Consider the following 18121-nt stretch of genomic DNA (forward strand, 5'->3'; position numbering starts at 1 on the left):
AATATTATTGTTAAAAATTATTTTAGGTAATTATTTACAGCAGGATAGATGTCACCGGTTTTGATATCGTCAGGGTCAGTATTCGGAATAACTTTTCTCTATGCATGTTACCGTCACTCGGCTTTACTTTCCGTGATATCGCGAAAAATTCCAATAGAATTTAGTTTACTATTACACTTTATTTTAGAGTAGATGGCTGCTTTTTTTATATAACTGAACATATACTTAATTCATTAAAGAGGGAGATAATCATTCTTAATAATATATAAATAAAAAAGAAAGAGTAACGGATTATGGATTCGGCTAGAATATCCCACCGCCACTATTTTTGTAACTTCGTGTTTTTATCATTTATATTCAAGATCAATGTTTCATTCGATTGCAGATAGACGGTGAAATAGCCTGAAATTTCTCTAGGGAAATAGTCCACTCTGTAGTCTCTTTTTATTGGATTTCAACGCTTTGAAACTCAAGTTTCTTTATAGCTAACCTATATTTTTAGCCAAAAGCGTACCCAATTTATCGTTGATTTTGCAAGAAATACACAATTTTTTAAATATTTTAAATCAAATACTATACTTGTAGAATTAATTTCGTAAAGTATATTCAATATAATTTAAATAACAATAGATTAAATTACAGCTTATAAGCAATTTTTTATATAGAAATGGTATATATTTACCACTGTAAATATATAAAATTCTACCACATTATTGATTACTATCAAATTTATATGAAAGTAACTAGATGACAAGCGTAATTATTATTAATGTATTTCTAAAGGGAATGGAAAAAAGGAAAAAATTTAATTTAACTCACAAAATTCTTAGGATAAAGCTTGTCAGATATTACAAAACCTCCAATTTATTTAACTTATTTAAGGAAGGTGGGATCTACAAGTCATTAATATAATATTAAACCTATTGTTTGTATAATTTCTTGTAGATATAACAAGTGTATTTAATTTTTGTGATATTGCATTTTATACTTTGTTATTTCTTTTCTCTTAATAACAATGAAATTGAATAAATTGTATTACGCATGAATAATATATGTCTTAATGCGTCAAGAAATTTCGTGAAGTTAACTTATGTTTTAATTTATCTTTGCTATAATATTTTAGACTTTTACGACTGATTGTACACTCGTATACCTACTTACTCGGACTCGTGATAACGATATCTAATGAAGAAATTATAACTATAAATGCATTCTTATATAAAGTATTTGGATGTTCGATCTACGATTCAGTGAATAGTCGTCAAACGACAAAAGAATGTTCGTTTGCACTTTTATTTTACTAAAGTGGAGAAAGAACGAGCATTCGCTTGCTTAATTTAAACCCACCTAAACGCACTTTAACACGTTGCCTGCCATGAGAAGCACAACGTAATATAATGCACGGAGGATCCACTACAATAGCCGCGAGTATGAACAATTGATTCTCAGACACTGTGATTTGCAATAATCAAGGAAAGTATGAATCAGCGTATGATTCACATGAACTTTAATGCAAACTTCAACTATGTGGGTCACATAAATTATATGTTGTTTCTAAGCAAAAAGACAGCGAAGAGGTACGGCTTCCCAAAAAAATACATTCATTGACACTTAAATCGCTATTCTATTCAAGGATAGGACATTTCCAGCCAGAAGAAACCAAATATTTATGATCATTGCGACAGTTAAAATATTAGTGTATGTAAATATTAAACAAAGAATTAACTTCGAGGAATAGAAGTTTCTAAATATTCTCGACAAGCTATTCGCTGAAAAATTGGTCAAATCTAAACGGAGATCTCAAGAAAATGATCGTTTCAATACATCAAACCCGAGAAAAGACAAATAAACTCGAAGTAGCTCCTTTGTAACATGGTTTTCCATGCGGATCCAATTCGATGCGAGCAACCCCCGTTCGAAGAATGTTCGGCCTTCAAAAACAGAGGAGGAACGCGACCAGTAGCGGCGCGCGGTTCATAGCGGGCCATTTAACGGTCTTTGCGAAATTGAGTCATCACGCGGTTCGCCTGGAATCTCGAATATTTTCCTTCCGATGCTTCAGAGTTCTCCGTAACCTTCCCCCGCCTGTTTTCCCCTTTGCCATGCCACCCTCTCGCCATCTCTCTTACGATGTCCGCTTCCTCTCCTTTGCCAACAACCACCATCACTCTATTCGAGACGTCTTCGGGGATGTTCGAGTTGTCCGTAAGATATCGGCCAATGAAATGGAAGAACGAACGACTTGAGCCAAGTCAAGTATGAGGAATAATCATGGAGTGTGGAAAAACTATTTTTTGACTTGAGTATTTTTGTGCATTTGTGAGAAATTTAAGGACAAGAGACTGTATAGAATATACGTAAAAGATATCTAATTTCTGTCTCTATTTAGATTCAGAGCATTTCAATACTATTTTACCTTCGATATCTTTGGTATTTTAGTCTTTCTTTCGTATTTCTATAGAGAACCAAACTTTTAAATATCTTTTATAATACAAATTCGTATCCGAAAGACACAAAAATCAGTGAAAAAAATCCGGTTTTCGTAAAAATACATCTTAATTCATTTATAATTCACTTTAATTTCGTTGAATATTTCTCGAAAAAGTTTCTCTTCGAAAGTTCCAATAAAATGTTGCACTTTATCTAAAAATATAATATCTCAATTCGCTCATAATAATTCACGACAATCCCACTCAAAGAGACATAGAAATTCTTGAAAAAAGTAAATCGTTGTCTAATTTAAAATTTTTGCTTATTATTTGTCACCAGCTTCCCCCGTAATATAAATTTCAATTAAAGAAACCCAATTCCTAACCAAACAACCACATTAACATATTTTAATTTCGTTCAATAGAAATCCCAGTTCCACAATCGATTAGTCCCTTAAGTAACAATTTCACAATTATAACATTAAAAATTAGCGGTAGGGAGAAAACAATTTTAATTATGGCAGTTTTAATCTTTAGAAATATAAATATGATATATTTTATTTGTAACAAAAATGTAATTATGTATATATAAAAAGACAATTCATCTTCCACGATTAACAGGTTAAAGGTACCTAGAAATATATCTCAGTCCAGCCATAATATTCTCCGCAAATCTATCCAAAGAATCAAAAACTCTTCTAAAAAATAAATCCACCTGTTCCATCGAACATTCGTATCTATACATCGACTAAAGAACATCCGTAAACTTTCTCGCGAATCGAAAACGTTGGAAATGAATCGATTGGCCGATTGAAAAATGGCCTCGATCGATGCAATCTCAATGGGACAATTCAGCGGGAAATGACAAGCGATATTCGATCATGAAACGTAATCTAAGAGGTAGGAACAAAAACAAACGAAAGAGAATAGAAACGGAGGGTGGCGGGGGTGAACGATGAATTGATTTCCAGCCGATTGAATCGAGTAAATGGCATTCTATGTGGCACCTTATCGTTGCTTAGATTTCACAGCCGTTAAGACTTTACGGCCGTGCCCATAAAACCGGCGCCAGACGACATCAAACGTGTCGTAATTGAAATAACGTTTACCATGCAGTAACCAGAATCACGTCACTTCGTTTCGATAAACAGCTGTGATCAAAAGAAAGTTTAAAATTGGAACTTGCTAATATGAGTATTAGTAACTCTGTACTAGACACTTTTCACCATGTAAATATTATTATTTTGCTAGTCTATTCTTCATTGCGTCTATCATCATACGTCTATGCATCGCTCTTGCAGAATAGGATTTCGTTTTCTAAAATTATAATAAAATAATATTTTTAAAACTTTATTTCGATCGTTGCTGCAAACACCATTGCTCCAAAGAATTCCTCCTTTGTCGTTCGTTGAGATTCTCTGATATATTGTGATGTCGAGACTAATTCAATAAGATGGGTTTTAAATTGTTTTGCGCACGATTTATCAATATTGGTCCTAGATATGTATAGGTTAAGATATAGAATAAGATACTGAAGCAATGTTGAAATAATGTAATATATATATATATATATATATATATATATATATATATATATATATAGAGAGAGAGAGAGAGAGAGAGAGAGAGGGAACATTTGTATTGGTTCTGACAAAAATATATTATTTTCAAAATTGTTGTGTAATTGTTGTGTACTTGAAAGAAAGTTAATCTTCCTTCAAATTCAATAAATTTTCTAAAGACTTTTAAAAATATTAGATTATCAAAAAACATGAATTCTTAAGTGTCTGGTTACGAATAACCATTATCTACTAACCAAAAAAAATCTGCCATCGATAATGGTTACCGATAACCAAAGAGATTTTGGTTAAAAAATAAAATTCTTTTGCATCACATAGTAATAAGTTTGATAATATGTGTAAGAGATGAAATTTTTTTAAACAGTAAGCTTTACAAATTACAAATTCTCTAACTGCTTTAGTTTACTCCTATTTGATGCAAAATTGTACAATTTTGAATAAGTAGTATATAACCTACAACTTGTAACTTGCAAGTAGTCTTAGAGTACAGTATAGTCTTACAATCTTTTACAAGTTCTAAGTTATATCATTAATATTATGAATTTACTTTGATATTACTAATTTGATATTATTTGCAGTTTACAAGCGATCATAGCAAAATCATTGTTGCGCCTATATTACAAATTAATTAACTAAGTAGAATTTGTTTATAACTTTTTTCTAGCCTTATTCCAAATTTAAGTTTGTAGCGTTTCACAAGTTTTATTGCTTTCGTTACAAAAACACGAAAACTATCTGAAACTGTGTATTCAGAATGCCATGTTGATTCTATATGCATATATATACTACGCGTATGCTACGCGTAGGACAAAAGATCATACATATTGCAATAACGATTCTTGTATATAGCGATAAGTAGACTACGGATATTTGTGCAAATTAGTATTTTTGTAAACATAATTTACAAAATGGAACTTATAACTAGATGGGGATATAAAATAGAGTTTCATTTATTAAACATTGTAAAATATACTATACTTTAAATATCTAATATATTTCTATATATTACGTGCATTCTGTACTCTTCTTTGTCTTTGAATTTCTCATAAATGCATAAAAACCTGCAGTCTAATGATAAGTAATAAGGAGATTGAAGAAATTAGATACTTAAGAAATTTGTTAAAAATAAAAAGACACGTTTAAATTGGATTTAAAATGAATAGGTTTAACATAACTATAAGTAATTTATAAATTTTAAAGTGCACTTTTAAATCGCATGACCCCTTTTATAACTGTTAATCCTAACAATAATAATTGTTAATCCCAATTATTATTGATAATCATCAATTCAAAATCAAAGGATGACAAACACAGTAATATAAAAAACGAGGCATTCGTTTCACAACTTTTCTAATATTGAAATAACGATTCTTGTCTCTCGAATCTCGGATGAATCGAAATCATGGAACAAACGACGCACGGGTGCGACGTGAAATATTTAATCGTAAATACATGGAAGCGCGCGGTAGCAATCGAATTTTTTTTACGATTTCACACGGTTCAATAAACCGTGATAACATCACTGTATTATTTCGGGAACACGGACGCAAAAGAGTGCCACTCGATTTAATCGACCGATTTCCATTATGAAAAACAGAGAAAAAATCGAACAAAAGGAAAACGAAAAGGGGGAGAGGGGAAAAAGCGATCAACACTGGCACGATTCAACACAAAAAGAGAAAAAGTCGTTTAAACGCGCAAATAGAACGTCCGCTCATTGTCGAGCGAAAGACCCTTCCGCGTTTTCATCGGCCCTCAAAAACTGGGTGCAGCCTACACTCGAATTAATTCGAGTTCATATGCGTCCAACAGTTTCCCCGATTTTGCTATGAAACAATATCTTTGTTTCATCGTTTCTTATTTTCTTTGTAGATTTCTACATGACGCTCATTTTCCTTGATATCGCGTCAAATAATAAATAATCTTGTTTCTATAGAATTATATCTATAGAGTTAATACTAAACATTAACTTGCTCATATATATTTTTCATTTGTCGCAGCAATAACGTAACTGAAAATTTGTAGTTTTTTAATTTCTTAGTTATTTATACACTCATCATTTGAGTTTGTACTTTGCTGTGACAATGAAAAACTTGTTCATGTATTTCTTCAATAAAGATATACAATCCAAACAAGAAACGTAGTTCGCATTAAATAAAACTGTCTCAGAAGCCAAACTAATTAACTCTATTTATTGTTAATACTTTCCCAGTTTCATTATGTAAATATATGATTAATATTCAACTCTGAAGGAGCAAATGGCTTGCTATATATAATTTCTATAATATTTATAAATTTATTTATCACAAAATATAACACAAGTAATGATAAATTTCAAAAATTTTAAATTTTAAAAACTGTGTGTGTAATATCATTTCTTTTCTCAAACGATGGAGTTGTGGCTTCTGAACGACTCAAATGATAAAAGACTAAGACTTTTGGCGAGGTTCAATGTAGAAAGACGACGAGCTTTCGGAAAAAAAACTAGTTACTGATGAAAACTTACTGATGAAGGTGTAATCTTTGCCAACTAGTGGAATTCATGAAAGGGCGCGGAATTGATCTCGACGCATTTGAAAGTTTCCTCTTTTTCAGGTTAATTGATTTGAGTTTATAAAGCAAATGGGATAATATTTCTATTGAATTTTCTTTAATTAAGAGCATAGTTTTTTGAAAACTCCTTTTATGTTTATCATATTAATTGAATATGAGATTAATCCTTAACTGGTATGGTTGAATCATGAATTAGATTTGAGTTAAGTTACTTAACACTAATGACCAATTTTAAATTCCCGATTAAAAATTCTATAAATTCAGTGTTGTCACTTTTCCTCATTTTACTTTTCGCAACATTTCCTATAATATGCATGTATTCAATTTGTCGATATCTATCTTTTTTTCATTTCTTCTAAAAAACATATTACATATACGCATAAGTACATATATGTACTTACCTACTCACGTCTATCGCGATCGGTTATTTAATCGATTGAAATTTTTATATTGTATTATAAATAGCGAGTATCTTAGCAAAAAGGGAAAAAGCAAGACGTATAGAGGAACATCGATAGATTCAACTACAATTTCTTACATACGTAAGATGTGTTAAATAAAATGTTAAAATAAAACAAAATAAAATATTAAACGATAATAAAGCCACGGAGATTTGTTGTAGATGCAAGAAATATATTTGTGGAAAATATACACTGGACAAATGCTGGACAATGAATTATGCACTTTATTGCTAAAAAAAACAAAAACAATTAAGATAGTGAAACTATTAAACAGCAAAAAAGTAAAAGAAGCTGCACGAATATTATTTATTCCTCCGTCTCTAAAGTTATGTAAATGTTATTTTACTTACTGATCATTAATTTTTAGTTTTTATTTATAATTAAAATGGAAAAAATAATAAAATTTTAATTTGTTATTTAAATATTATTTTTTTCTTCTTATTGAACGTGCTAAATCCAACTATTACTTACATTCAGTTCAAAAAAACATAACTTTTAATAAAATTAAAATACTGATATTTAGCCATGATCATTTGACCGATTGATTCGATAATAATAGGCATGCATATATAAATTGTTGATAGTTTTAGTACTAATTTTAGAATATTTCATTTCAACTCATCATGTTGATTAGTCTTGATTGATGAAATGAAACGAATGAAATTTTAACCATGAATTTTTATTTTTATTAAAAGTGAATGGAAATATTTCTCTTAATGGTTACATAATGTATTATGATAATGACATTGAGAAATATTGTAGAAATTTTTGGAATTGTGTACAAATTTATGATGGTAAAAGAATTAGGATTGAATATAAATGATCAATGGCTTGCCTATGAGGGTTTTATTTGTATTCTGTATGTTAGACGATAAATCTTTATTACATAAAATGCAGAATATAGACGATAAATAAAACGATGTACGCTTAACTGAAATAATTAATTCCCCAAACTATGACTATAGAAACAGTGACTAAACAAAGTACAATCGAATCTCGGTAACTCGAACCTCAAAGGAAGAACTAAAATCTTGAAGTTGTAGAAATTCCGACTTATCGAAATTTTAGAGTAAAGGAGGTTTAACGAACGAAACTTCGACATACAGAAGCTTTATATGAAGGCACAATTACATTCACCTTTTCAGAAAGTGTTAGAATTTTAAGATTCTTATTAGAACTCATTTTATTCAATGTACATAAGTTCAAAAGTAAAAGACGTGGGAGATGAGAGCAATTATATGTTCTATTGACAAAAAACGATTAATTTCCATGTATATGCACGTAGCCGAAAATCAAAGAAATAGGTATACGGCTTGTGTCGTCTTATGTTTTCCGCCTTATGTTATATTGAGACAATTTTAACAGTTGGGAAACAAGGATACAATATCGAATTGCAGAAACAGGAGCGATAGAAACTTAACTTATAAAGATGAATCTAGAGTTGTAAAAGTCTGACTATTCTAAACTCGAATTATAGAGGTAAAATAATGCAGATAGCATATAATTCGAATTAAAGTAAGTTTTATTTCAAATATTAGAATTTTTCATAGCGGAGTGGAAGGGAATAGGGAAAATTGTAATCTTCTTATAGAAATTTGACTTATCGAGGTTCGACTTCGAACATTTTCATAGTGTCAAATTTTTATAATCATATGAAAATATTATTACATCATAAGAAATAATATATGTATCTATACATAAACGCAGTTAATTAATATATAAATGCTATAACAAATACGAGTGCCGAATGATGTGTCGATACCTTTTACAGCCACTGTATGTCATCTATAACTGTATGATCCAACGATACTACCTGAGAGTTAGGATGATTAACTCTAATAATTTAATTATTACTTTGATTCACATTTTCTATAAATTTGAAATGAGTCAGAAATGAAGAACAAATGCAGTTTTCTAATCGCTTATTTTTTGGTATTTTTCAGGTCGAAACGAGCTGATTGCTCGTTACATCAAATTGAGGACAGGCAAGACGAGAACGCGAAAGCAGGTCTCTTCGCACATACAAGTGCTTGCTAGGCGAAAACTTCGCGAGATCCAAGCGAAACTCAAAGTGGTGAGTATCTAAATACCTCTTGTACCATGTGTTTTCTTTACACTTTTATTTTCATTTTCCGTTCATTTTTTCATTTATATATATCTATACCTAATAAACGCGTTACAACAATGTCAAACATTTTTATCGACACTTATATACGCTTTACAAAGGTAAAACGTTATCATTTTGTTTAAGCAGTAATAACAAAATTTATTATTTCTGATTGTTTAAAAATGAATATTCGTATTACTATTAAATTGTAGTATTATTTTTGAAACGAGAAAATATAATACTAAAAATGATTATCTTCGTTTGTTCAGAGAAATTAATAATAAAAAGTATCATTTTTATTTGTTTAAGAATTATTAAAAATTATTATTTATATTATCTGGCGATGAAACATTTGAAACATAATTTTGTTTAGCTTTATACACACTACCACTCATAAGCATTCGAATATGTGGAAGTTAAATGTGAACAACAGAAAAATAATATTTGATATATGATAAATTTTTAGAAGACTATTGTACATTAAAATTATCTATTGCAATATTTATGAATAAGATGTTCGAATTAAACATCGATTTATGGATGTGCTTAAGAGAAGAAACACTGCAAAATAAGGTGAAAAGTAAAATTATTTTGACAATTTTGTTCGAGCAAACAGTGCAAGTAAATTGATTTATGTTTTGCCCTGATGTATTGAAATGTGACAAAAATTGTTGAACCAATTTTATCAATCTTCCTGTTATATTTTTTTTCGAAGGGTATGCTGCAGCTTTTACATTAACAATAGTACATAATTAATATGAAATCAAAACAAAAATATTTAAGAAATATTATATAATCTAAATCCATGTGTGTCGCAGGGCATGTGAGGAAAAGTCAATATCTTAGGATAAAAATATACAGCCCTTTTTAAAAGAAAACATTAATAAAAAGAATATCTTTTAGTGATTTAATTAAGTTGTCATTACTCTTTTTACTATACCAGATTTATAAAAAAAAAACAAGGAAGCAGAAAGTAATAATTTATAAGAATTATATATATATATATATAATTTGTAAAAATTTATTTATTAAAAAATAATAACAATTTTTAACCTTAGATTTAGGATGTTTACATTGAGTAACGCATTGAGACATGGAGTATACTCTAAATAATGGATCAATTGTTGTTTCAATGCATGACATTTCTATAATTTACATACAAAAATCAATCTTTCGCATTATAATGTTTTATAATAGTTACATAACGCTATAATACCATTCAGAAAACAAACAATTAAGATAATGAAACTACCTATAAGATAGATTATAAAAATTAATGAAGCTTTTAAATATTTCTGAGCAAAAACAGAGACGAAGAATGTCTACACGAAACAGAACATGATTTATAACATATAGATCATATTTCAATTTTATAGTAAAGAAATTTTATGTGAATTTAAAATGTAATGATATTTAACATAAAGGAAACATTTTTTATTCAGTTTTCGTACTATAATAATTAATCCTGTTAATATTAAAAATATCCTTAGATTTTACAAAACTTCGTGAATTTATCAATTACTTAAGAAATGTTTTATTAATTCGAAACATTATTCTTCTTTTCAACTATGTCATATGCATTAATACATTGTTGGCCGGAAACATATCAATATGTATTGTGTTACCTGAATGTTGTTAAGCGGAAACATATTCCGACGTATTTAGAGAAAAATATGCAGTTGAAACCACCGTACGAAGTTGTTATAATGTAAAATTCATGAAGTGTTTATCATTCATCTTCTATCATATTAGGTTTTCTCCTACCCTTTTATGTACACAAATTATAATATTATAATACTTATATAAAATTATAATGTTATAAAGATAATTACGTTATCATTTAATTTTCAAAAATGGCGCATTGCGAGTTTTTTGGTGAAGAAGTTTCCGGTAAATTTTATGCAGATACTTTGATTATCCGAATGACAATACTAGTGATTCGGAAGATGATAGTCATTCAGAAAATATATAGTTCTAATTCACTACGATATGAATATTAGACTACTAAAAAGATGTAAAACCTCTGTAATCGATTCTGATACTGAAAATGAAAATGGCACTCGCGATACTGGAGAATGCTCTTTTACTTCCATTGAAGATTGAATTGAAAATATTATACAGAAATTAAAATTGCATAAAAAATAACCAATCACAGGCTATTTTGCACAAATACTCCGGTCAACAATGTGTTGAGCAAGTACTCTCTTTTATATAGATATCAGAAAAATTTATAAAAATGCATTTATTACATTTTTCTTCTGTCATTTTCATATACAATTATATGATTTTAATATCTAGTTTTCGAAAACAGCACATCCACACATATGACACTCGATATTTTCAATTTTTCGCGTCAGCTCGTTCATTTCTCTTTCTCTCTCATTCTCTCTCTCTCTCTCTCTCTCTCTTTCTCCCTCTCTCTCTTTCTCCCTCTCTCTCTTTTTCTTTCTTTTTCCTCTCTCTTCTACCTCTTACACAAATTTTTCTTTTTCATTTGCACCCGCAAACGATTCGGGTTGCTTCAGAATTAATTGTCAATAGAGAATTCGTTCGATCAAGAACGGCGTACAGGGAGGTTTGTAGCGGAATAAATCACGCGTAAAAATGAACCCGGGCCCGTTTAATCAACAGCTGAATTATTAAAGCGATTTGGGAACAATTGCGCGGCTGTTAATAAATCACAGAACGCTGCGTTTGCCGCTTTCATTCGGCGATGAGGACCGTCGATATAAATCGGAGGAAAACAGAGAGACAGAAAGAGAGAGAGAGAGAGAGAGACAGACAGACAGACAGACAGAGAGTCATGCAACACAGGATTGTTCGTACAGGGAACAGTCGATAGTGAATGCACAAATATAAAAAGAAGACAAAACGAACGTGTAAATTAAGCAATTCGACCATGTTTTACGCAGTTAATCAGCACTAACGTATAGAGGCACGCATTGCTGAAGCATGAGTTTATTTCCGGCTTCGATGTATCTGTCACGAGACGGTGAAAAAAAGCAGTTAATTTTAATTGAAAGGAATTTGTTTGGATACGTGATTTTGGAGAATTGATTTCGTTTTCATAATGAAGACAATTATAGGGAATAAATTATCATAAGAAATTAATAGAAATATTATTATAAAGAAAATAAAACAATAAAAAAGGATTATAAATAATACAAAAGAAGAAATGAACAAACAATAGTTAATTTTAACACAGAATTGCATGATTTTAGAATCGGTTTCGTTTTCATAATAGAGGAACAGTTTGTCTTAAATTTAGTAGCTGTAAAAAGTTTTTGGAAATATGGTTATAGAGGAGATTTATCATAAAAGAGAATCATTACAGAAGGTGCTTTCTAGTATATGAAAAAAGTGCAAAACGTGAGAAATGTTTAATATTTCAATATATCTTAAAAAATGGAAAACGCTAAATAGTATATCATACGCATTAACCTAATGCAAAAGATCTGTTCCCAAAATACTACGGATTTTATTTATGGAGAGGTAAAAACAAATATAAAAATCATAAATCTTTTTGTGAAACTATAAATAAATCTGACTATGTTAATTAATAAACCGCAAAAAATGGGGATCAGAGTTACAAGTTGTCAAAAAATTTCAAAAAACGTCTGGTGTGCACATCGAAACGCTTGAAGCTTTGTCGGAATTACAGAGCGACTGCATCTGGTACTGCAGTGGCCGCATACCGCGAGCATTATTCAGAGAAGCACCCGGTGGCAGGACAGGCCAGTGTGTGACGTAATTTTCTGGTTTCCGCGTTTCACGTGGGGTGTGAAACACCAGCCGGTGACCCTGCTTATGTTAGCCAACCGGAGGCCGATTTATTCCGCGAGAAAAGAATTTTTAGGCACAGTGTTTACGTTTCCTGTGGTCACACCTTATTTAATTTTCTACGCGGTCGAGCGGCCATTAAAGACCATTCGCGGCGAACCGTACCGTCGCCGTATTTTTTCCAAAATTCGCCAACGTTCTCTTATCAAAGTTCTCTGAACCACTGGAAACGACACCGTTAACTTCCGTGGAACGCTAAAATTCTCCAAGTTTGTGGTATGATATCCTAGAACAATTGAAGAGTTCGTAGGATTTTTTTTAGAGGATTATATGGAAATTGCCAATGAATAGCTTTAAAATGTTCGTTTATTGTTAAAGATAAAATGAATTTAAAGATGAAGCAAATACAAAGAGCTATGTTGGAATGAGTTAATCGATTTTAGAATCTTTTTCGTTACATGAGCTCATTTTAGTATACATTGAACTAAATACATAATGTGTGTTCAGTATTTAGAGATAATGTGTTCTAGACACAATCTATGCAGAACAAAATTATTACCTAATACAAAGATTTAAATGGGGAAGTTTTAATATAAATGTAAACATTTTACTAATTTTTTCATACTTTATCTACAAAATTTATGTAATTTGTATACTTTATATTCATTATTTATACTTACATTAATTAGCTTCCTCACTATATTCTCACGACTTATGACTGAAACTACATAATACAATAATTAATAGGAATATTTTTTAATTATCAAATAAATAGAGACAATCAATAAGTAAATAATTGAACCGAACTAATAATTTTACAAACGATGACAAAACAGATTCATTCTTATTATTTACTCTATATATTTATAGTAATGTAGATATAAGAAAGTATTCATAGTAATGAAGATATAAGAAAATTGATAGTATCAAATCAATCGATAAATTTCTTTCCATGTTCGTTATTGTATTCTAATTTTACTCGTAAAAACTGATCATTATAGCATCCATATGTTTTAGAATCTTTCGTTGTAGCAATTCCTACTGTATCAAGAACGTGATTAGTAAGTAAATATCTACATTTTTGTTGATTTTCTAATATTAATGTCGTTTTATGATTAAACAGAAGAAGAACATACATCGCATTAATAACATATTTAATAATAAGACAAGTGAAATCTTATGAGTAAATTGTACAAATTACAAATTAATCTGATCATCGTATTTGACGAAAAATGATAAATTTTAAAAACGAATTCTATATAACCTATAACTTGCATCTTATTAATTTAATGATATTTATTAATGTTATAAGCTACACAAGTTTATGTCTCGCAATAAGTAACTCTCCATTCTTCCTTACTTGAACTCGCCGACAAAGTGAGAGAGCCGGGAATGAGTAAGAGGTTCGTACAAGCGAAAAGCTATAAATTTGCATCATTTATACGCTCTTTTATGATTTGTCCCTATCTGGAGTCTCTCGCTCATTCTCCGTGTTCTTTCTTGTTCCGTTCGAGAAAAAAGGCAAACCAAATAGTATACCTGTCTCTTATATTTGCCTCGAAATAAGTAATTGTGTTGCTTCCGAGGGAAAGCTGTACATTTCTTTAATTACACCTTTTTACTACAATGCTTTGAATTATTAATATTCATAAAAAAATGTATCTTTGAATTTTGGTGAGTTGACTTTCCACATCAAAACTGATAAAATAATGATTAAAGTAAGGACAAAAGTCTCCAGGCCCTGTTTGCAATCGTACACTCATCTGATTTTTATTCACGTTTGTACTGTACGGTTAGCAATGCATCAAAAATGTATCTAAGTGGTATCATACATTTGTAAGTGATGTATGTATAATAGTTTGGAGATTAAATCATTGTATTGCACTTCATTTTAGAATAGATCATTTTAGCCTATATTCTGTATTCTGTATCTGTATGTCTAACATATAGAATACAAGTTAACCCTTGATAGTTTAACATATGTTCAACCTTAACTTTTTACTGTTATAAACTTTTAAACAATTCTAAAAAAAGTCTATATTTATCAACATCGTTATTATATTAAAAAATTATTAAAACAAATATTTCCATTCAATCCATTTTCAATGAAAATGGATATTGTTTCGAAGAAGTCTATACCAAAAGGTCGTGTAATTCCGATCTTTTCACTCATGTTTTTTTTTTTGTAATATCTCGAAAATTATAGCCGAGCGATATTATATGTATGTATATACAAAAGTTGTTCAAGATGGTGATTTTGACAACATATCTCAAAGTTATTAAAATGAGTGAGGTGTATTGTATTCTACATAATTATGCGAATTCAATCCAACCTATTGTATTCTCCGATGACTCAATGATTCTAGTTAAAAGTTAGATCGCATCAAACTGAAAGCATTAAAACAATTAATTCGTTTCATCCTTTTTACGTATTTTGGTTTCAATAGACTTAATAGATTAGTCGCCGTATACGAATTTTTCCAGGAAGCACATTCTTCGGAGAATCAGGCCGCATCATCTATATCCCCCAAAATAATCCTGCATCGAGCATTATAGTATAATTGATTGTTGCGGTGTAAACGCAACTCTCTCTCTCTCTCTCTCTCTCTCTCTCTCTCTCCCTCTCTGCTCTCCCAATAACTGACGATACATCCAAAAACGGGCGAACGGCATTTCAGAATGTCGATAAACATGTCCAGCCCGTTACCCGGGCCAATCCTGCATTCCTCGCGTGTATTTGCGCGATGAGGGGCTGGCCGCGGACAGGGACAGAGCGATTGTACCGTGACAGAGCGATTGTACCGTAACAGACAGAGAACAAGCGAAAATTGAAAAAAAAGGAGGGTGGAAAAAATAGAGAAAGGGAAGATGGAAAATAAAACAGAAAAAAAACGAGGTGGAAGAGAAAAAAATAACACGAGAACAGCCACCCTCTCAATTAACCGAATTGATTTTCTACTGCAGATTCGTCGGTAAAGAACGGTCCCGCGGAATGAAATGGATTTTTCGCATGCAGTGCGCGCCCGATTTCACGATAATAATTTTTCCCTCTCTATCTGTCTTTATCTCTCTATCGTATCCTTTCTTTCTCCCGTACATTTTCCTCCTTTTTTCTATTAAATTCGAAAATTCGCTCGTCTGCATTCCTTTCAAAGAAATCGCACCGCGTGCAAAATAGGAGCAGTACCTATACATTTTACATATGTATAAGGGCGGCGAGGTCGATTTTTATGTGAAGTATTGTATGTAGTTTTCTATGTATGCGTAATTGAATTTGCGATTATGTGTATTCGTGAATGTGACGTGAGTGAGTGAAAGTACTCAATCATCTGATGAATAAAAAGAAATAAGTGATTTTTAGGCTTATAGTGGCAAATGTTTAAAGTGGAAAATGTTTACGTGTAAGTTTAACTAATTATATTATAAAAAGTTTTATTTCTGTAATATAGGATTTAAATATACATTTCTTGCAATTCGAAGCATTACAAATATATAGCGGGTTTCGAATTTTTATTTTAAGTAATAATTATAAACTAAAAGTAGAGTTAGTTTTTAAAACTGCCAGAGTAGTCAAGATAACCAATTTGAAATTTTTTTTAGAAATGTCGTAAGTTTACAACGGTTTGTAGATTATTGCACTTTTAATTTAAACGATTTTTCGTAAAATATATAAACAAAAGCTGCAAAAAGAATTTTTAATACTTGAAAAAAAGTTGGATATGAATTGAAACGAGAAGTCACACATACAAATATTTTTTTCATATGTTGTTGAATCTTGAAATATTTTTTAATATTAGAAAAATACGACTGAGTCGAGAACGACTAAAATAATGCAGCGAGATTAATTCCTCTGGTGTAAATTTTTATTCTTTTAATAGTCCATCGATAGTTACAACATTAAGTTTATAAAGACTTTCATACTATGAACATAATATTTCATAAAGATGAAATTCAGCTCATAACTTGACATACGTGTTAGAGAATAAAATTTGAAATATTTTATAAGCGTACAGATTACTATCACCTGTAAATTGACCTGCTAGCAAAACTTTCGTAGGTGCCATAGTAAGTTCGCCATTCCACGGTTATAGTGTGACGTAATATTTAAAAGATTCTTTAAGATTGGGGCCTACTGTTTGAAAAAGTCGTTAATATATAACTTTTGATAAAAAAATTGAAGATTTCATTTGTTTACGTAACCATATCCATACTTGTAAATTTTAGTCCATACCCCGTGTGGGGCAATGATTATACTATTATGCCTAATTATATCATTTTATCATTGTATTATCGTCAAGTACTGTATTTATGCTTATACTTATTTATAAGTGCAGATGTCTTTTACAGACATCAAACTGAAAATTGTCAATTCAATATAAATATTCCTTGCTTTTTAAATAAAAAATAGTTTACACAGATTATACAGTAGTTTGCAATACATGTACGTATTTGATTAAAAAGTTAGATGTAAGCAAATAGTACTTAAAAGCAAGTTTACCTATAATTGAGTATCATGAATGGTGAAAAATCGGAAGCAAGTAAACCTGAAAAGGAAATTATCGTTAAATTATACAAGGAAAGAAAATCGCAAAAAGTAATTGCGGCTTATCTGAACAGAAGTAAATTAGCAATTCATTGCAAAATAAGATAATACAATAGTGATAGAAATATTACAAATAAATCACGATTTGAGCGTTGAAAGAAATTAACACCAAGGGTAGAAAAGACAATCCTTCAAAGGTAATGAAAAATTCATATATGTATATCTGCACTGGAATTGGAATCAATGGTTACTATAATTATGTCAAAAAATTTTATGGAAAAATCGAAAGAATACGAAGAATTAGCAAGAAAAATAACCTACCTTTGAATACCTTCGTTATTCGCTGTAATTCAAAACATTTGCCTGCATCATTCTTATCAATTAGCCATGTCACTACGCCACGCCAGAGAAAATTACTCAAAATTCTCAATGCGAGAATTGATTGTAAAATACTAGTAAATAAAAAAAAATCATTCTTATCAAATCAACTGGACCCTCCAAATCTCACTATAATACAAATAACAACAAAAACTCAACCAAATAACTAAATCAATCAATAAAAGGAAGCGACAATTCAATCTGAACCAATGCAGCAGCCGATTCCACAAAAATGGTGTTCCCTTGCTACATATAAAAGGATAGAAGAGAATAGAGAGAGAGAGAGAGAG

The 18121-nt window shown here is 30.4% G+C and overlaps 1 protein-coding gene across 8 annotated transcripts in view; it reads left to right on the forward strand.

The window, feature by feature from the left end:
* The window catches only part of LOC100646289 (protein scalloped), a 340073-nt gene that overhangs the window by 297145 nt on the left and 24807 nt on the right, over positions 1-18121 (forward strand). For all 8 annotated transcript variants that reach the window (XM_048405341.1, XM_048405340.1, XM_048405339.1 and 5 more), the window contains one exon: positions 8967-9097. In XM_048405341.1, the coding sequence (XP_048261298.1) occupies positions 8967-9097 (131 nt within the window). The remainder of the gene's footprint in view (positions 1-8966; positions 9098-18121) is intronic.

This window comes from Bombus terrestris, chromosome 4 (assembly GCF_910591885.1).
Source record: "Bombus terrestris chromosome 4, iyBomTerr1.2, whole genome shotgun sequence".
Taxonomy (NCBI): Eukaryota; Metazoa; Arthropoda; class Insecta; order Hymenoptera; family Apidae; genus Bombus; species Bombus terrestris.